At 43.7% G+C, this 20,516-nt stretch overlaps 1 protein-coding gene across 1 annotated transcript in view; it reads left to right on the top strand.

Moving 5' to 3' along the window:
- The first annotated feature begins 12,020 nt into the window (after positions 1-12,020).
- Positions 12,021-20,516, top strand: part of pof1b (POF1B actin binding protein) — a 96,535-nt gene continuing 88,039 nt past the window's right edge. The window contains exon 1 of the mRNA XM_078547216.1: positions 12,021-12,480. Coding sequence (XP_078403342.1) covers positions 12,277-12,480 — 204 coding nt within the window. The 5' untranslated portion in view covers positions 12,021-12,276. The remainder of the gene's footprint in view (positions 12,481-20,516) is intronic.

Here is a 20,516-nt window from a genome sequence, read left to right as displayed (position 1 = left end):
CCCAGGGACGGGAGGAGAAGGTCACCCCCACCTCACCAAAAGGGCCTGGAAGGAGATGGCATCCAGGGTGAGCAGCCTTGATGTGGTGACACGCACATAGGTGCAGTGCCGGAAGCGCTTCAACAATCTCCTGTGATCGGGAAGGGTGAGTATCGTTTTGGCATGGGTCACTTAGCACAGCAGTTAAGGGCTGCTCATCTCCACCTTAGACCTCACAGGTCTTACAGTGTGAGTGGCAAATGTCAAAGAGGAAGCATCTGGGCAAGGGAGTGAGCCCTGGCTGTTTGGACTGAGTGTCTTGCGGCTCCAGGGTCATGAATCGGCTGAGCCCTGCGAGGTGTTCCTCAGGTGGGGTTGGCCAGGCTGCAATGGCAATGCAGATACAGGGTGGACTAATCAGTGCTCCTCTCTCCTTTCAGGAGAAATCAACCCATAACAATGCCGAGAGGTTCGGACTGGTGGGGGACCACCCCACCCACTCATCTTGACCCGATTTGAGCAGGAGGCCATGGAGCTGGAGAGGTGCCATGCACCTAGGTCAACCAGCCGTGATGAGGTTGGGGTGCCACAGGGAGGTAAGAGTGCAGTGCACTGAGGTCAGAATGTCTGTCATTGCAACCATTCCATTGTAATCTCTATATTAATGTGAGTCTCGAACCTATAATCTCCATTGATAATGGAAAGACGAGGGCACCCTGATGCATATCTCTGTCTCATCTGGGTGCCAGGCATGCACAGTAACAGTGTCATGACTTCAACTAATGACATGTCCTTGTTCTTTCTTTCAGGCTCACCAGCAGCCCATCGGGGTGAGGAGCCTGAAGGTCCACCACTGACCCTAGAGGACAGCACCCAACAGAACGCACCAGTGTCACACCCTCTCTGCCAAGTAGGCACCAGCACAAATACCAGCACCTCGGTGGGCATTAGATCAGCGGCTAGTATCACAGAGCATATTGGTGAGGGCATGTCATACTCGCTTGAGGTGAAGGCAGAGGCAGAGAGTGCCCAGGGCACCTGAAGTCGGAGGAGGTGCTGGGGACAATAGGTGGTTGATGATGAACCTCTGGAGTCGTGCCTGAGGCAGCAGGTGCTGGATAGCCAGCAGGGTGTGCAGGAGGATCTGGCAGGGGTACAAGAGGGAATGTGTGCCATGTTCTCCGTTGTGGAGGAGTCCTTGTGGAGCGTGAACAATGCAATGGCCCTCATGGTCGAGCACAATGCCTCCTCCATGGAGAGAGTGGCAACTCTCATGGAGAGGCTCCTCCAAAGCTGAATCAGGGGTTCCTGGGGTTGCGCTCGGACCTGCAAGCCCTCATACACCGGCAATGACCTCAGGTGGTCACTGTCAATGTGGAAGATGGATGGGGCACCCAGTATCCCAGTTAGGTGCCCGTCTATCAATGGTGAGCAGGGAGGTCCAGTGCGACCTGACGTTGGCGCACAAGCTGCTTGTTGTCTCTGGGGGCATCAGCTCCTCTGCCCCTCTGCCAGTGACCGTGGCATCTGATGAGGCTGCGGTGACTGGGGAGATGCCAGCTGTGAAACTGGCCACTCCCTCCCAGGCAGGGTCAGCATAGGCTCCATGGCCCAAAGGACGCCCACCAAAGTCATCAAGGCCAACAGGACAGCAAAGTGACCAGGCTGTCTCCAATGCCGGTGCCAGCGAGGGAGTGCACCTAGACGTAGCACCCGCAAGCGCAACCTTAAAGCACCTTAATCACAACATGGCCTGAGCATGGGTGGTATTTCTTTTCTTCATTTTTAATTTAATTCTTAATTGGCGTGATGGAGAACACCTTGAATTTCATTTGTTAACGTTATGGCAGGCACCATATCATTAAATGTGTTTTTGTTCAACAAGCCTCTGGGTGCTTCATTTGTTCTGCAGGTGCAGGGGAACCCATAATGTTATAAGTGACTTGTTTATCATTGAACTTTATTGAAATGGCACAAAGTGCATGTTGTTGACCAAGTAAATCTTCCTGTTCAGGAACGAGTATGGAGCCGACAGCCCTGGCATGTTGTGGTGGTTGTTCTTATTTGGTAGGCTAGCTGAAGGAGCATTGGATCAAAGCATCTGTGCCCCTGCCTCCCTGGAGGTTGCCCAGGTCAGCTTCTATGCCCTCAGCGTTATCCTGACCGTGCTTGTCCTCGGACTCACTACTGGACTCATTGTCTATTGCCTGAGCAGCTGCGTCAAGATCTTCTTCCTCCACTGCCTCCCCCTTTCCAGTGCCAGATTGTGGAGAGCGCAGCATGCAACCACTATCAGTGACACACGATCTGGGGGGTATTGCAGTGCATCCCCTGCATGGTCCAGGCATTGGAAGCGCATCTTGAGAAGACCTATGGCTCTCTCTACCACAGCCCTTGTGGAGGCATGGCTCCTGCTGTACCGCTGCTCGGCCTCTGTTCTTGGGTGGCGAAGGGGTGTCAAGAGCCACCTTTTGAGAGGATAGCCCTTGTCACCCAGCAGCCATCTATCTAGGCGGGCTGGAGCACTGAAGAGCTTCGGTGCCTGGGAGTGTCTGAGGATGTAAGCGTCATGGGAGCTGCCAGGGTACCTTACACAGACTTGTAGAAAACAGCATCCTGTGGTCACACACTATCTGCACATTCATGGAGTGGAATCCCTTCCTGTTGACGAAGGCACCCAGCTCACCTACTGGTGCTTTAATGGCCACATGTGTGCAGTTGATTGCACCCTGGATGTTGGGGAGCCCAGCAATTGCTGCAAAGCCTCTGGCTCGCTCTGCCTGTCTGGCCTCGTCAGTGCGGTAGTGAATGAAAATTAATGCATGCCTGAATGACAGACGCATGCATGCGTCTGTCACCAGCTTGATATAACTGTGGACAGCTGATTGGGAGACTCCACACAGATCCCCCACTGAGCCCTGGAAAGAGCCAGAGGCACAGAAGTTGAGGGCCACTGTGACCTTCAGCGCCACTGGTATGGGGTGTCCACCCACACAGTTGGAGCTGATCTCAGGGCCGATCCTCTGACAGATGGAGGCCATGGTCTCCCTGGAGAGGCGGAACTTCCTTCGTCATTGCACCTCAGACATATTGAGGTAGCTGCATCGCCGCCTGTAAACCCTAGCAGAAGGATAGTGGTGTCTTCTGCAGCCCCTTTCGCCTTGGTTTTCCTGTTGGCCCTGCACCCCTTGTGCCTGCGCCTCTCCTCCCACAGGTCTCTCCCCTGGAGGCTGAATAGGGACACCTAGCCTCTTCCCCCTTATGGCCCTCTCTTCCTCAGGGGAGGATGTTCCTCCAGAGGAGACCACAATCCCCAATGCCAGGGTAAGGGAAGGCTGTCTGATACCTGAAAGGCCCCAAGTGGTATGAATCCTCCAGGGGCCTGGAAAACAACACTGAGTCCTGAACTGAAGTCTCTTATTTCTGTCAAAGCAGCTCTGAAGTGAAATGAAGATGCCCTGTTCACACAATCAAGCAGCAGCAAGTTATAAGCTAAAGTAGAAACTACTCGCATTAACAACTGCACTCAACCCTCTTTTCCCACCCGTGGATGAGGTTTTTGAAAATGTGGCCTGCCACCTGCCTGTTTAGCCCATGCGACGGCCTGAAAATCGCACGGGCCACGTAAACGCTGGGACAATTGGTGTCTCAAGGGCCTTAACTGGCTAGTTAATTAATAGCGGGTGCACCTCCATCTTCATCGCGCACCCGCCTAGCGAAATATCGTGAGGGTGCACGTTGATGTCAGCACGCTCGGCCGACGTCAGTGCACTTCATTTCTCAGACAGACGTGTTGGTCGTGTACACGCACGCCAACCCAAAAATTCTGCCCATTGTTTCCTATTGCTTTCTCCATGACAATGTCTTGGCCAATCAGAGTTGACCTGCCAACCAATCAGCAACCTTTTCTCCTGTAGTATAAATTGTTCTGATTGTTTGAAATTTGGCATTCTTGCACTTGTCCTGATGAGTGCAAGACTTCCGTAACATGTCTCTTTTCAGTGTTATGGTGCACACTATGATATTACAGATTTTTAGAAAAAGTGTTCTGAAAGTCAAATTTTGCAAAAGAAAAACTTGGGACTATGTTTAAAGACTGTTCTCAAAATGACTCCTGGCTACCAGAGAGAAGCCTGGATTTCAATCATCTTTCTCTTACCTCTCAAAGGGACCAGGATACATTCCTCAGATATATACATTTAAAATTCAATTAGTGTTCCATTGGCTTGAAGGCTTTTCTCCAAGCACAAAGACACTGCCTGATAAACTACTGTGAAATGTAAACATCCTTGACCTTTTTGATCATGACAGGGGGTAAAGAGACCCCAGATATGGAATGGAATTACCACTTGCCTTATATGGAAAGTGACTTGGCAATGTTGTACAGGTCACATGATAATGGTAGCCATCTTGGCGTACCCTCTTAAGATGCTGGCCAAGCATTTAGGACTCAGTCCAGAATTGGAACAGATGAAGAAGCCACATTGGAACCAGACCAGTTTACTTTAGCCAAAATACAGCTGGAAAAGCTGAGAATAGAGCTTAGAGTTTCAGGAAAAGAAAAAGTGAGGGAAGCCTGAGAGAAAGAAAGGTTTTTCCAGCTCCCAAAATTGGAGATGGAGTTGCAAGCACAAAAAGATGAAACCTAAGACAAAATAAAAGAAAGATTCAACTGCTTGACTTGAATAACCACATATTCTACACAATGGTTTCTTTCAGAGAAAATCATTCTCCTGAATCAATTTTGTATCTTGCTTATTTCTTTAAGAAAATAATTCTACATTCCTGATGCATTTGTGACTCACTTACCTATACAACTGAGGTCACACTGTAATTAAAAAGCATAGTACAAAGTCAAATTCAGATTGACAGCTTTTGTAGAGTTAAAATAAACAACTTACATCACATTGTGCTTTTAACAACAAAATACATCTAAGTACACTTTTTAATGAAAACTTCACAACATCATGTGACTTTGAGAGTATTTCAAACAGATTTACCATTGTTATAATAATGAAATAAATTTGCTACGTAGGTCATGCATTCTTATGTGGGCATTATCATTTCTGTGATGCCTCTAGGTGGCACCTCTACAGATTTTCCCATTATTACGGTAAGAATCATGGAATGATAGGATGGATACAGCACAGAAGGCCATTTGGCCCTTTGAATCCGTGTCAGCTCCCTGCAATATCAATTCACCTGGTCCCACACTGCTGTCACTTCTCTGTAATCCTGTAAATTGTGTATCTTCAGGTGGTTATCAATTTCCTTTTGAAAGTCACAATTGAACTTGTCTCTACCATTCTTTCAGGCAGTGCATTTCTAATTCTAACCACTCTAAGTAGCTACATAGGAATAGCAATTGTCCATTTATCCCCTCAAACCTATTTTGCCATTCAGTGAGATCATGGCTGGTCTGTGACCACACTCCACATACCTGTCTTTGTTCCATATCCCTTAATATGTTTGGTTAACAAAAATCTATCAATATCAGATTTAAAATTAACCATTAACTTACCAACAACTGCCATTTCCAAAAGAGAGTTCCAAACTTCTATACCCTTTGCATGGTCACTCATGAAAGGTCTGCCTCTAATTTTCAGGCTATGTCCCCTAGTCCTGTCATACAATCATATACTCAATTGCCCACTTTCACCACTAGACACAGCTTCAGTTTCAGATAGTTCAAACACATATTTAGCTGAGCATAAATATTTCACTTCAGAGTCTTTGTAATCCCAGCACAGAACCAGTGAAAGACAAATAAAGCACTATCTAAAAGGCAATAGCAGTTCAAAAGTAAAATCATCCCATATTAATAGAGTCATAGGGGTCTACAGCATTGCATTGCAAGCACACATCCAAATACTTCTTAAATGTTATGAGGGTTTCTGCCTCTACCATTCTTTCTGGCAGTGAGTTCCAGATTCCCACCACCCTCTGGGTGAAAAAATTCTTCCTCACATCCTCTCTAAACCACCTGCCCCTTACCTTAACTCTATGCCCCCTGGTTATTGATCCCTCCACCAAGGGGAAATGTTCCTTCCTGTCTACCCTATCTATGCCCCTCATAATTTTATACACTTCAATCATGTCCCCCCTCAATCTCCTCTGCTCCAGGGAAAATAACCCCAGTCTATCCAATCTCTCCTCATAACCAAAACTCTCCAGCCCAGACAACATCCTGGTAAATCTCCTCTGCACTCTCTCTAGTGCAATCACATCTTCCTATAATGTGGATTCCAGAACTGCACGCAATATTCTAGCTGTGGCCTAACCAGCGTTTTATACAGTTCCAGCATAACCTCCCTGCTCCTATATTCAATGCGTTGGCTAATAAAGGCAAGTGTCCCGTATGTCTTCTTAACCACCTTATCTACCTGTCCCGCTACCTTAAAGGACCGGTGGACATGCACACCAAGGCCCCTCTGATCCTCAGTACTTCACAGGGTCCCACCATTCATCATGTATTCCCAAGCCTTGTTTGTCCTGCCCAAGTGCATCACCTCACACTTATCCGGATTAAATTCCATTTGCCACTGATCAGCCCATCTGACCAGCCCGTCTATATCCTCCTGGAATCTAAGGCTATCCTCCATACTATTCACCACCCCACCAATTTTCATGTCATCTGTGAACTTACTGATCAACCCTCCTACATTCAAGTCTAAATCGTTTATATATACCACAAACAGCAAGGGACCCAACACCGATCCCTGTGGAACCCCACTGGACACAGGCATCCAGTCACAAAAACACCCCTTGGCCATCACCCTCTGCTTCCTGCCACTCAGCCAATTCTGAATCCAATTTGCCAAATTGCCTTAGATCCCATGGGCTCTTACCTTCGTTATCAGTCTCCCATTGCTGAATACACATACCCAATGAACTGGGCCATCCATCCTAATCCTTTACTTGATTTCAGTTCCACATGCATAACCTCCCATTTATCTCCGACTATGGAAATGGGCTATCTTGTGATTTGTGAGAAATATTAAGGGATTCCCAAATGATAATCAAGGTCAAGCTTCAGCTGGACCTCTGTGTGTTTTGTAACAATGCCATGATAGATATGAAGCAACTACACTTGTGGTATGCCTACCTTTGTAAATATCTTTAATGCCTTAAGCCATTGTCCTTATCTAAAACACAATATTAAAGTCAATTTCCTACTGAGTTTGCTAATTGCAGCCATGGCAGTGGTAGGAATTCTAAAACTGGACTTGGTACCCCAGTGTTAGGGTAAGAAAAACTGGCTAGTGTTCTCTCTCCTGATGACTCTCTAACGATTTCTTTTGGATACAACCATTTATTGAGAAGAGGATTAGGTTCCATTGTATTTACCTATGATCAAATATTCTGTCCATGTCCACTGTTAAAGTTCACATGTGAATAGTGGCAACATAGCTGAAATATCAGAGACAACTGGCACCCATCTGAGCAAGAAGTCAATGTCTTCGAGAGAGGTGGGGAGAAGAGAGAGACAATTGATGAATACAAGCCCATACAGTATGTTATCCAAGTATCTCAGTTTAAGGATAGACTCACTAATAATCCATTGATTACCATGTGTAAATATAATATTTTTGAACTATGACCTCCTCCCTATGCCTAAATATCTCTGATCTGATGTTTTTCAAATGCTCCTTCAACCTCCTGTGATCCCATCTCCTAATTACTTGCTTTCCTATGCTTTGATCATATTTTCAGTTCATTACTTTTGTTCTGACATGGCCCCCACATCTTTCAAAACCACTGCGAGTACCTACCCCTTCAAAGAATCAACTCTCAGTTCAGCTGCAGCCCTATCTCCAGCACTTTCCTTTTTAATGTCCTGTGATGCCTCATTGTCTTTCAACTACAATTCATTTCTCCCACAGTAATATTTGAAGAACTTCTTACTGGCCAATGTTCTCCCTTTAATCCCACCACAAAAACAGATTAGCTGTTCATTCATCTCATTCTGGTTTGTAGGATCTTGCTGTGTGCAAATTGACTCATATTTACCTATGTAATAACAGGACTATATTACACAAATAATTTTTGTGAAGCACTTTCAGACATTCTCAGAGACTTAACAAACCATGATATAAATGCAAGTCTATCTTCCTTCCTCATTTTCGTGTTGTCTTCATTGGCCACTTCATGATCTTTGAATGTCTTTCCTCGTAAATCCACCTTTTTTCTTTATGATTCCATTTTACCAGTTACGTTAGAGAAATTCATCACCTGCATCTTTCTCTAGGTTTTCCCTCCTATGCCTAAATAATCATCATTGGTTTACTTCAGGATCACAACCTCGTGTCCCTCTTCATTATTTACATACAGAAGCTCATAATCCAGAAGCTTTCATGTGTACACCAACGATATGCAGCTCAATCTCACTGGGATCTTGCTGTGCATACATTGGCTGCTGCATTTCCTAGATTACAACAGTGACTACATTCAAAAGTACTTATTAGGTTATAAAGCCCTTTGGCATGTCTGAGGTCATGTATATAAATGCAAGCTCTCTTACAGTAAAGGTAATGCATTTGAAAATAAACATTTCAAAACTATATTTGAATAACAGTATCAAAGATTATGCAAGAGTTCTGGAAGTATCCATAAAGGCTGGATGATCACAGATTGATAATGTGCTACATCGTCTATTTGAAATGGTCTAAGCCATTGGCTTTCAGGGCTGAAAAATGGAAGCATGCACATGATGTGTCATTTAGTGCAACCTGTATATGCTACTTTTACATATTTTGTTCATATTTTTTAAGTAGGTTTAATTTCTATATCAATATTTAACTTTCTTAAACTGTTGCTTTCTTAAGGGCTTCTTAAATGGTTGTTTCCACAGTAAGCACCTGTTGGGTTTAAATTACACATTGAAATGGTTATCTCCCACGCAGCATACTCGCAAGACTGGCTTTACACATTGCTAAGCCTCATGAGAGATGGAGGCCTCCTCAAAGGCAAAATATTGTGGATGCTGGAAATCTGAGGTAAACACAGAGAATGCTGAAAATACTCAGGAGGTCTGGCAGTCTGTGGAGAGAGCAAAACAAGAGTTCAATTTCAGGTTGCGACTTTTCATCAGAAATCTCTTCAGCTTTGACTAGTAAAAACAATAAGACCATAAGATGCCATTTGGCCCATCAAATCTGCTGAACCATTCAATGAGATAATGGCTGATCTGATAATCCTTAACTCCACTTTCCTGCCTTTTCCCCATAATCCTTGATTCCCTTACTGATTAAAAATCTGTCTATATCAGCCTTGAATATACTTAACAACCCAGCCTCTACAGCCCTCTGTGGTAAAGAATTCTACATATTCACTATCTTCTGAGAGAAGAAATTCCTCCTAATCTCTGTTTTAAATGGGCTACCCCTTACGCTGAGATTATGCCCTATGGTCCTAGACTCTCCTACAAGGGGAAACAACCTCTTAGCATCTACCCTGTCAAGCCCCCTAAGGATCTTATATGTTTCAATAAGGTAGACTCTCATTCTTCTAAACTCCAATGAGTTCAGGCCCAACCTACTCAACATCTTCTCATAAGAAAATTCCTCCATACCTGGAATCAACCTAGTGAATCTTCTCTGAACTGTCTCCAATGCCAGTATATCTTTCCTTAGATAAGGGGGCCAAAACTGTTCACAGTATTCTAGGCGTGGCCTAACTAGTGCATTGTATAGATTTAGCAAGACTTCCTGATTTTTATACTCCATTCCCTTTGGAATAAAAGCCAACATTCCATTTGCCTTCCCTATTACCTGCTGAACTTGTATGTTAGCTTTTTGTGCTTCATGCATGAGGATGCCCAAATCCCTCTGTGCTGCAGCTTTCTACAGTCTTTCTCGATTTAAATAATATTCAGCTCCTCTATTCTTCCTGCCAAAGTGCATAGCCTCACATTTTCCCACATTATATTCTATCTGCCAAGTTTTTGCCCACTCACTTAACCTGTCTATATCCCCCTGTAGACTTTTGTCATCCTTACCACTTGCCTCCCTGCCTATTTTTGTATCATCTGCAAATTTGGCAATAGTACATTCACTTCCCTTATCCAAGTCGTTAATATGTATTGTAAATAATTGTGGCCCCAGCACTGATCTCTGTGGCACTCCACTAGTTACAGGTTGCCATCCTGAAAATACCCCCCTTATCCCAACTCTCTGCCTTCTATTAGTTAGCCAATCCTCTATCCATGCTAATATACTACCCCCAACACCATGAGCTCTTGCCTTATTATGTAGCCTTATGTGCAGTACCTTATCGAACGCCTTTTGGAAATCCAAATATATTGCATCTAATGGTTCCCCTTTATCTATCCTGCTAGTTCCCTCCTCAAAGAATTCTAATAAATTTGTCAGGCATGATTTCTCCTTCTTAAAGCCATACTGACTCTGCTTGATTATATTATGCCTTTCTAAATGCTCTGCTATTACATCCTTTATAATAGACTCCAACATTTTCCCAATGACGGATGTTAAGCTAACTGGCCTATAGTTACCTTTTATTGTGTCCCTTCCTTTTTGAATAAGGATCTTTATTGGCAGTTTTCCAATCCTCGGGGACATTATTACCAGTGCATCCACTATCTCTGTAGCTACTTCCTTTAATATCCTAGGATGCAACTCATCAGGCCCAGGGGACTTATTGGCCTTTAGCTCCATTAGTTTCCCTAGTACTTTTTCTCTAGTGATAGTTATTGTATTTATTTCTCCTCCGCCCCTTTTGCCCCTTGATTATTTAGTATTTTTAGAATGCTATTAGTATCTTCTACTGTGAAGACTGATGCAAAGTATTTATTCAACTTCTCTGTCATTTCTTGGTTCCCCATTATTATTTCTCCAACCTCATTCTCTAAGGGGCCTATGTTCACTTTGGCCTCTCTCTTCCTTTTTATATATTTAAAGAAGCTCTTACTGTCATATGCAATTGCCAAAATTTGGTATAATTATTCTGTAACTTTTGTCTTGTACTAGTTTGTAAAATACCCAACTTTATTAAATGCAATTAACAACTTGCCATATGGAATTTGAATTTACATCACTGGGTTGTCAACATAGTATAACCATTGCACTAACATATTCTTGCTATATCTCATCGGTGCCACTTTTAGCATTCTAGATTTTCAATGGCAGGCTTCCTGACTGAAGCACTCGATTCACCCACCAATCCAGAAAATACACTTCTTAAAGCAATCACGTCAACCATCATTGGCTGACTCAATGTTCAATACAGGGTTCGAAATTGCATATATCACTGTCGAAGTCTAGGTACTGTATTTTTTTAAAAATTAGAAAAATGTTAAGCACGAAGTAACTCAGAGTTTAATGGTGCGGTTACAAAGAAAACATGCTTTGAACGTATATATGAAAGAAGCAGGATTTTTTCTACGATGCTTGAGGGCAGAATTCGTCAGTGAGGTGTTATACAAACTCCGCCCTCCTTTGCAGATTATAAACTGGCGTAATCAACAGTATGCAAATGAGTTGTCAATATTGAATCTATTTTGCACAATTATGACACATGAAAACTTGCACGTTTACTTCATATATAAATTTAGGAGAACAAATGCATTTTTTCTAAGTTACTCGTGTACGATCCAATATTTTTGGGTGTCGTGCGTTCTCACTCCTAGATGTGAACGGTCTGCTAATGTTTTACATGTTAATGTCACGCTCTCAATAGTTTATGCAAGTTATGTTGTTAAAGGCATCTGGAGTTTTATTCGTTTTACAACTGCAACAACTTGCATTCACATAGCGCCTTTAACGTAATTAAACGCTTCACGGAAACATTGGCGATCAAAAGTTAACACTGAATCACCTGAGAAGATTTAAGGGCAGATGACCAGAAGCCTGGTTAAAGTAGCTTAACGGAGAGAGAGAGCCTTATTTAGTGGGTTTACAGAAATTAATCAAATGAATATTCCGAGAGATGTTCATTTTCAACCATTCAAGAAATCGGGGAAATTGGAGAAAGGAGTGAAGCGTTTCCTTTATGAGAACTTGTCTGGGCTGAGAAGGGTGTGTTTGTGAATGTGCTGACGGCGTCCTCGGAGGTTTTGTACAGAGAGCTACCACTCTGAGCCCCGGGAAGGTGTGTCGCACAAAGGCTTGGTTTAGACACGCCTATGCCTTGGAAGTGAAACATTCTGCAGCCTGTTGCCTTTAACTTTTATTTGTTCACTCGACCGGTCGGTTCACCCCAACCAGACAAGTCTCAGATTTGGAGCAGCCCCGATCCTCCGTCGCAAGCTGGTCGCTTAGCCCAGGCGACACGCTTCCCAACATGTCATTGCGATTGCGGCCAGGAAGTTCATCCACAGCCTCGGAAAATTCTTATTACGAGAGTATCGGACGCGCCAGCTCTCCAAACCCAGTATTTGCCACCAATGAGCAGAAATCGTACCTCGTTGTTGGGAGTCCCACCAACATTGGCACTCTATACCGGCACGGAAACAGCCCGCAGAGCACCACCCTGATCCTTGGACAGGTAAGTCACTTTCACAGCCTCTCATTAGTCAGGATGAGTTGAACTACAATCACTTTAAATACAAGTTTTTACTTTTAAACAAATAAACAGTTACAAATAGACATGCTTAGCTTATTATCGATTTAGCTTATTAATGTTCAATATTTTATAGATTGGTAGGTCCAAAGGTCTAAGCTATCAGTACAAAGCACACTTATACATACATCAGTCAGCACGAAAGATTTTGAGACCATAAGACGGAGGAACAGAAGTACGCTATTCGAGTCTGCTCCGCCATTCAATGAGATCATAGCTGATCTGATAATCCTCAACTCCACTTTCCTGCCTTTCCCCCCATAACCCTTGATTCCCTTACTGATTAAAAATCTGTCTATCTCAGCATTGAAAATACTTAATGACCCAACATCTACAGCCCTCTGTGGTAAAGAATTCCACAGAATAACTACTCTCTGAAAGAAATTCCTCCTTATCCCTGTTTTAAATGGGTGACCCCCCTTACTTTGAGATTATGTCCTCTGCTCCGAGACTCTCTCACAAGGGGAAACAACCTAAAAGCCCCCTAAGAATCTTACATGTTTCAATAAGGTCGCCTCTCATTTTTCTAAACTTCAATAAGTGCAGGCTCAACCTATTCAATCTCTTCTCATAAGAAAATCCCTCCATACCCTGAATCAATCTAGTGAATCTTCTCTGGACTGCCTCCAATGCCAGTATATCTTTCCTTAGATAGGGGGACCAAAACTGTTCACAGTATTCCAGGTGTGATCTACTAGTGCCTTACATAGTTTTAGCAAGACTTCATTATTTTTATACTCCATTCCCTTTGAAATAAAGGCCAACATTCCATTTGTCATATTTCACCTGTTTTCTATTTTTACTTAGTTCTGTTGAAGAGTCATACGGACTCGAAATGTTAACTGTGTTCCTCTCCGCAGATGCTGCCAGACCTGCTGAGTTTTTCCAGGTACTTTTATTTTTGTTTTGGATTTCCAGCATCCGCAGTTTTTTTGCATTTATTCCATTTGTCTTCACTGTTACTTGTTGAACTTGTATTGGGATTCATGCATAAGGACTCCCAAAACTCTCTGTGCTGCAGCGTTCTGGAGTCTTTCTCCATTTAAATAATATTCAGCTCCTCTATTCTTCCTGCCAAAGTGCATAACCTCACATTTTATCATGTAATATTCCATCTGCCATTTTTTTTTGCCCACTCACTTAACCTGTCTAAATCCCTCTGTAGACTCCTTGTGTCATCCTCACTACTTGCCTTCCTGCCTATTTTTGTATCATCCACAAATTTGGCAACAGTACATTCACTTCCCTCAACTAATAATATGCATTGTAAATAATTGAGGCCCCAGCACTGATCCCTGTGGCACTCCACTAGTTACAGATTGCCAACCTGAAAATGCCCCCTTACCCCAACTCTCTATCCATGCTAATATACTACTCCCAACACCATATGCTCTTATCTTATTAAGTAGCCTTGTGTATGGTACCTTATTAGATGCCTTTTGGAAATCCAACTACATTACATCTACCGGTTCCCCTTTATCTATCCTGCTAGTTACCACCTCAAAGAATTCCAGTAAATTTGTCAGGCATGATTTCCCCTTCATGAAGCCATGCTGACTCTGCTTGATTAGATTATGTAATTCTAAATGCTCTGCTATTACATCCTTTATAATAGACTCTAACATTTTCCCAATAACGGATGTTAAGCTAACTGGCCTATAGTTACCTGTTTTTTGTCTCCCTCCCTTTTTGAATAAGGGTGTTACATTGTCAGTTTTCCAATCCTCTGGGACTTTTCCAGAATTTAAGGATTCTTGGAAGATTATTACCAGTGCATCCACTATCTCTGTAGCTACTTCCTTTAATATCCTAGGATGCAACTCATCAGGTCCAGGGGACTTATCAGCCTTTAGCCCCATTAGTTTCTCTAGAACAGTCTTGATTTTTAGAATTTGTGACAAGAAGCCAAGAAAACTTGAGTTGTAATTGGTTGAATTAGCAACAGGTAGATTTACCTGTGTGTATGACATCTCAATCCCTTCCTGCATCAGCATAGCTGCTATCTTTGCTGATAATCATAAAAGGTGGTTGAATCTCTCTTCTAGCTCTATTTTTAACTCCTAACATTCTTGTCTTCACCCACATACATCCCCTCACTCTCAATCCTCCTCCCCCAACTTCTTCCCTAACTCCTGGCCCTCTTTTAACCCCATAACACTCCTCTCTCCCACCCCACACATTGCTCCGTATACTCACTTCTAAGATTCCCAGATCACTGGATCTACTGAACTATTTGAACTATAAAACCCTGTGATGTAATCATAATACAGGTAACTTGGTTACCTTTTGGGATATCCTGTAGCAGATACCCGACTCCTAGCTGATTGAGATGTAATTTGATCAAGGAATCACTGTGGTTTTGATTCCTCTCTTATCTACCTCAATGTAGCCATCATATCTCCAGCATTACCTTCCTCTTCAATCCTAAATTCTACCTTTGTCCCTCTTTTTGCTATTTACATGATACCCTTTAGAGACATCATCTGCAGGAATCAAATCAGTTTCTGTAAGTATGCTCACAAAGCCCAGCTTTATATCTCCACTACCTACCTTATTACTTGGCTGTCTCTGTTAATTCCCAGATGGGCAACCTGAATAAAGTTTTATAAATGAGAACTCTGTCCTTCTTAAGGCTTCCACTTTTCGACATTATTGATCTCTGTCCTAACATCACTCCCATTGATGCGGAAATCCTGCTTTAAGCTTGTTTTTGACCTCAAAACTTGACTTCTTCAGTATGTCCACACTGGCATCCTGAGCTCCTTCCTATGTAAACTCTGCATTTGCATCCTGTCCCTCATAAACACCCATTCATCATATCACCCTTGTCCTTGCATTTGGAGAAAAGGAAGACTGGTATGGAATTCAAAATTCTTGACCATGTTTACATGTTCTTTCATGGCCTTCTCCAACCCTACAGCTACAGCAGCCTCCAGTATTGTATCCCAAACTATGCACTTAGCTCTTCCTGCACTTGTCCATTAGTAGCATATTTTCCAGGCACCACAGCTCTACCATATTAAATTCTCTAACTCTGACACCTTTGCCTTGAGATTTCATTGAACAACTTTTAAAGTCATCTCACGTCATAACTTTTTGACTACGCTTTAGTTGTCTCTCAAGTCCCACTGCAGAAACTTGAATATTTTGGGCGAGGTTTTCATTCTAGAGACAGGAGTGGGAGTTGGGAAATTTCCTGGCTGGGCGCACTCACCTTGGAAGAAAGTGCCTGCAGAGGCACAATTTTTGTTCCGTGGGGTGGGAGTGGGGGAAGGGGGGGTGTCGTTGTGGGTGCTAACTGGAGTCGGGCCTCCCACCCTGGAAACAGTTAGGAGGAAGCCACAGGGGCTCCAGAAGCTGGCTGTTTAAAAGGTGAGCCTCAGTGCTCTGGGACTCTGCCTCAGTTACAATAAAACAGAAAATAGCCCTCATCCCTCACACCCCTCCACACAGTTTCCATGCCACCTTATGCCCCCAATTCACCTCAAAGACTCTTCATACCCTCCATGCCAACCTGTGGCACTTCAATGTCCATTTACCCAGTATATACCGTACAGAACCAATTAACCCCATATAACAATATCATGTGTGATATAGCTTTAAAAAAATCATTCATTCATAAGTTTCTTCCAAAAAACTCCTTTTACTGCAGCCCTATAAAAATGTCAATCAGCCAGCTCATTAAACTATCAATTGCAAATGCTGCAAGCACTTTACATCTCTTTATCTTGTGTAAATCAACACTGAGCAATTGAGAAATAAATCTAATAGAGAAGGCTGTCAATCAAGCAATGTTTTCCTTGGGCCCAGCTGTTTCAACAGACTAATGGATGTCTGGGCTCTCAGTCAAGAATGGCAAAAACCCAGCTCATCTACTTCACTACAATACTGAAGGAATGCTGTACTTCCAGAGATGTTGTCTTTAAGATGAGGTGCTACACCAAGGCCCTTTCAGGTGGGAGTAAATGGTCCCATTACATTATTCAAAGTACAACAGAGGAGTTCTCCTGCTGTCCTGGCCAATGTTCATCCCTCAACCAGTACCATTAAACCATGTTACCTGATCATTTTTCTAAATGAGTGGTGAGCTGTTACTATGCACAAGTTAGCTGTTATATTTCTATATACTACATATGAATACACTTCAAAATTCTTCATTGGCTGTAAAGCACCTTAGGATATCCTGAGTGTATGAAAGGCACTATATGAATGCTGCTGTTTAGCATCAGCTAACTCCTTTGTGAAGTGCCTTGAGACAGTTTTAGCTGAGGATGATATAAAAAATACAAACTGTTGGTGGGATCATAAGGATTTAGTAATGGACTTACTAATCGTAATGGGGACAATGGTCAAGAAATTGCTCTGCTCAGCTGGCCTGTCTTCATTGGAACATCCAACGAAGTAACTCCAGCAGATTGGGAGTAGCTTGGAGGAATTCACCGGCCAGCATCCTTTATCATGAAGTACGTGCCTCAAATGTGTGCAAGGGAGCTTTTAATGTAAGTGATTATCACCTTTTGCTTCATTGGGAAATCTTTAATTAAAAGATTCCTCTGTGATCAGAACTCGTACCTGTTCTGTGATACTTGATGAAATGTGTTTTGTACACAGTGCAGGTTTAGAAAGCTTATTTGCGGATATGGCATCACTTAAGCACACACTGTAACTCCCAAGCAAATCCTGGCAGTACTTCAAACACTGAAACAGTCTGAGAATTACAAACACAAGAGCAGTTTCAACTAATTATTTGTGTGTAGGCATAAGGGTGTTTCTGAAAGTAGTGGATCCAGCCCAGTGAATGTTAAATACAATGCCTATGGGTAATGAGTGGCAAAGGAGACACACAAAGGGAGCTGTGTCTTCTATCCCTGATTGATTTTCTACTTACTGAAGTGTTTTTGCTACCCCTGTTTATCAAAAGCTTCAAACTTTTGAACTTGTTTTAATTACCAGTAGTTTCATGTGGAGCAGCACTCTTATTGATCTCCTGTCAAGGTGCTAGTTTGAATATGTGTGGGGCAAATTAACCGTTCAGCCATCATGACAGGAACCGATAATCTGATCATTTGTTTATTTACTCTTTGTGAGATCATGCTCTGATTTTGCATTTCCTAACACGACAACAGCAACTAGCCTTAAAATATAATCAATTGGCAGTAAAGCACTTTGGGATGTCCTGACTTTTTCCATTTATGTGTAAGCCCATTTTTGGTCAGAGTTTGCTGATTCAATGCATAATATTTGACAATAGGTAAAAGCAAAAAAATATAATTCACTAATTCCCAACAACTGAATCCATTTTTTAAAATCGATCTCAAATGCCTCGAGCTAAGGTGGATATTTTCTAAGCCTGTAAAAACTTTTTCTTTTCCTTGGGCAGCATTTTACCCCAGTTGGGAGGGGGTGGGGTGGGGGGGGTGGTTGTGTGGGAGTGGGCGTAGGTGGGCAGGTTCCCGGGGTTTTACATGGGCAGGCCAATTAAGGCTCACCCAGCATGACGTCCGCTGGGAAGTGCTGTGTGCTCCCTGAGCCGGGAGTGCGCACACGCATGAAAGAGCACACAGATCTCCCTGAGGCAAAGTGGAAGTTAGAAAAAAATTTTAAACGGTAGGGAGAATTTTCCTGACATGTCCCCTCATGTGCCACTGTCACGTGAGCTGGGACGTGTCAATTTCTTTTATTTAAACATTTTTACACACATTTTAATACCCTCATGAACCCTCATCCCGCCCGTGGATGAGGTTTCTTCTGAAGGCCACCTGGGCTCTTTGCCTGCCCGCCAACCTTAAGGTTGGATGGGCAGATCCATTAATCATTTTAATTACTTTTCTAATGGGCTTAGTAGGCCTTTGATAGTTTGGTGGGCGTACAGCCGATTCGGCTGCGTGCCCGCCAAACTGAAAATCTAAATGACGAGGGGTGACGTCAGGAGTATGCCCAAAGTCCTACCTCGTGTCATTTTACGCGTTGGTGAGCAGGCCCTGCCCCCAACTCACCGACTGGAAGATGCAGCCCCTTTATTTAAAAAAAAAAATTATTTTGTGGGATGTGAGCATTGCTGGCTGGGCCAGCATTTGTTGCCCATCCCTAATTGCCCTTGAGAATGTTGGTGGTGAACCACTTTCTTGACTGCTACTGTCCATGTGGTGTCGGTACACCTACAGTGTTGTTTGGAAGGCAGCTCTAGGTTTTTGACCCAGCGACAGTGAAAGAACAGCGATATATTTCCGAGTCAGGATGGTACGTGGCTTGGAGGGGAACTTGAAGTTGGTGGTGTTCCCATCTATCTGCTGGCCTTGTCCTTCTAGGTGGCAGTGGCTGTGGATTTGGAAGTGCTGTCGAAGGAAGTTCAGGGAGTTGCTGTAGTACATCTTGGAAATGGTACACGGTGTGCTGCTGGTGGAGGGAGTGAATGGTTAAAGTGGTGGATGGGGTGTCGATCAATTGGCTGCTTTGTCCTGGATGATGTCGAGCTTCTTGAGCGTTGATGGAGCTGCACTCACTAGGCAAGTGGAGAGTATTCCATCACACTCCTGACCTGTGTCTTGTAGATGGTGGACAGGCTTTGAGGAGTCATTAGGTGAGTTACTCACCGCATAATTCACAGCCTCTGACCTCCTCTTGTAGCCACATTATTCCAAATGGCTGGTCCAGTTCAGTTTCTGGTCAGTGGTCATCCTCAGGATGTTAATGGTGAGGTTTTCCATGATGGTAATGCTGTTGAATTTCAAGGGGAGATGGTTAGATTCTCACTTGTTAAATATGATCATTGCCTGGTACTTGTGTTTGCCACCTATCAGCCTAAGCCTGAATATTGTCCAGGTCGTGCTACATATGGACACGGGCTGCTTCAGTTTCTGATGAGTTGTGAATGGTGCTGAACGTTATGCAATCATCAGTGAACATCCCCACTTCTGACCTTATGATGGAAGGAAGGTCATTGATGTAGCGGCTGAGGACACTACCCTGAGGAACTCCTGCAACAATATTCTGGGGCTGAGGCGATTGGCCTCCAATAAACTCCGCCATCTTTTTCTGTGCTAGGTATGATTCCAACCAATGGAGAATTTTTAGGCTCAGATGAGGGTGGGCACAGGTGGGTGGGCATGAAATTTTGTATTGCTGCCAGCCAGCATGTTTGTTCCCCAGTTCTATCCTGCCCCTAGGGACATTTTCAAATTGACCTTGTTTACAGCCTTTTAAAGACTACAGGCCAACTTGAATTTACCAGTTGGCCCCCAGTTCCCTGGATGTACCAAGGAACAATGTACTTGCCTTGAGATTGCCTCCCAGTGGCAGACCAGGGGCTTGCATTCCTGGCAAGCTTAAAGGTCCTCTCCACTTGCCTGCCACAAGCTGTTCTTTGGGAAGGGCCCCCTCTACACTGGTAGCCTGGTTGCTTCGGGATTTTTTAGCTTTTTTATTTGAAATTTTAAAAATACAATGGCGGGAGAGCATCTTGGGATGAAACTCTGTGACCTTGAAAGGCCAGCTTCTACTACTTCTGTGCTGGAGGGCCTCCTATTGGCCCTTCAGCTTCAACATCCTGTCTGCTGTCCTTAATTGGCAGTTAGCTCACCTTCTGGCCATTAATTGGCCAATTTGGTGAAAATCACAGCCGAGTGACTGTTCCCCACACAGTGCTGTCTTCTGGCCCCCAGTTGAGTCTGACATTGGAGTTCTGAACCCGTGGGGAAAATCCTGCCCTTGGTCTCCATATCTACGGAAGGATATACTGCCTTGGAGGTGGTACAAAGGATCACTAGATTGGTTTCTGGGGTTAGAGGGTTGTCGTAGGATGAGATGCTGAGTAGATTGGGCCTGTAATCTCTGGAGTTTAGAAGAATGAGAGCTGATCTCATTGAAAGATACAGGATTCTGATGGGGCTTGACAGGGTTTACATTGAGAGGTTGTTTCCCCTGGCTGGGAAATCCAGAACACTGGGGAATCCAGAACACGA

This window comes from Cetorhinus maximus, chromosome 8 (genome assembly GCF_964194155.1).
Source record: "Cetorhinus maximus chromosome 8, sCetMax3.hap1.1, whole genome shotgun sequence".
Taxonomy (NCBI): Eukaryota; Metazoa; Chordata; class Chondrichthyes; order Lamniformes; family Cetorhinidae; genus Cetorhinus; species Cetorhinus maximus.
The sequence above is the reverse complement of the archived record's forward strand: the minus strand, read 5'-3'. Positions and strand labels throughout refer to the sequence as shown.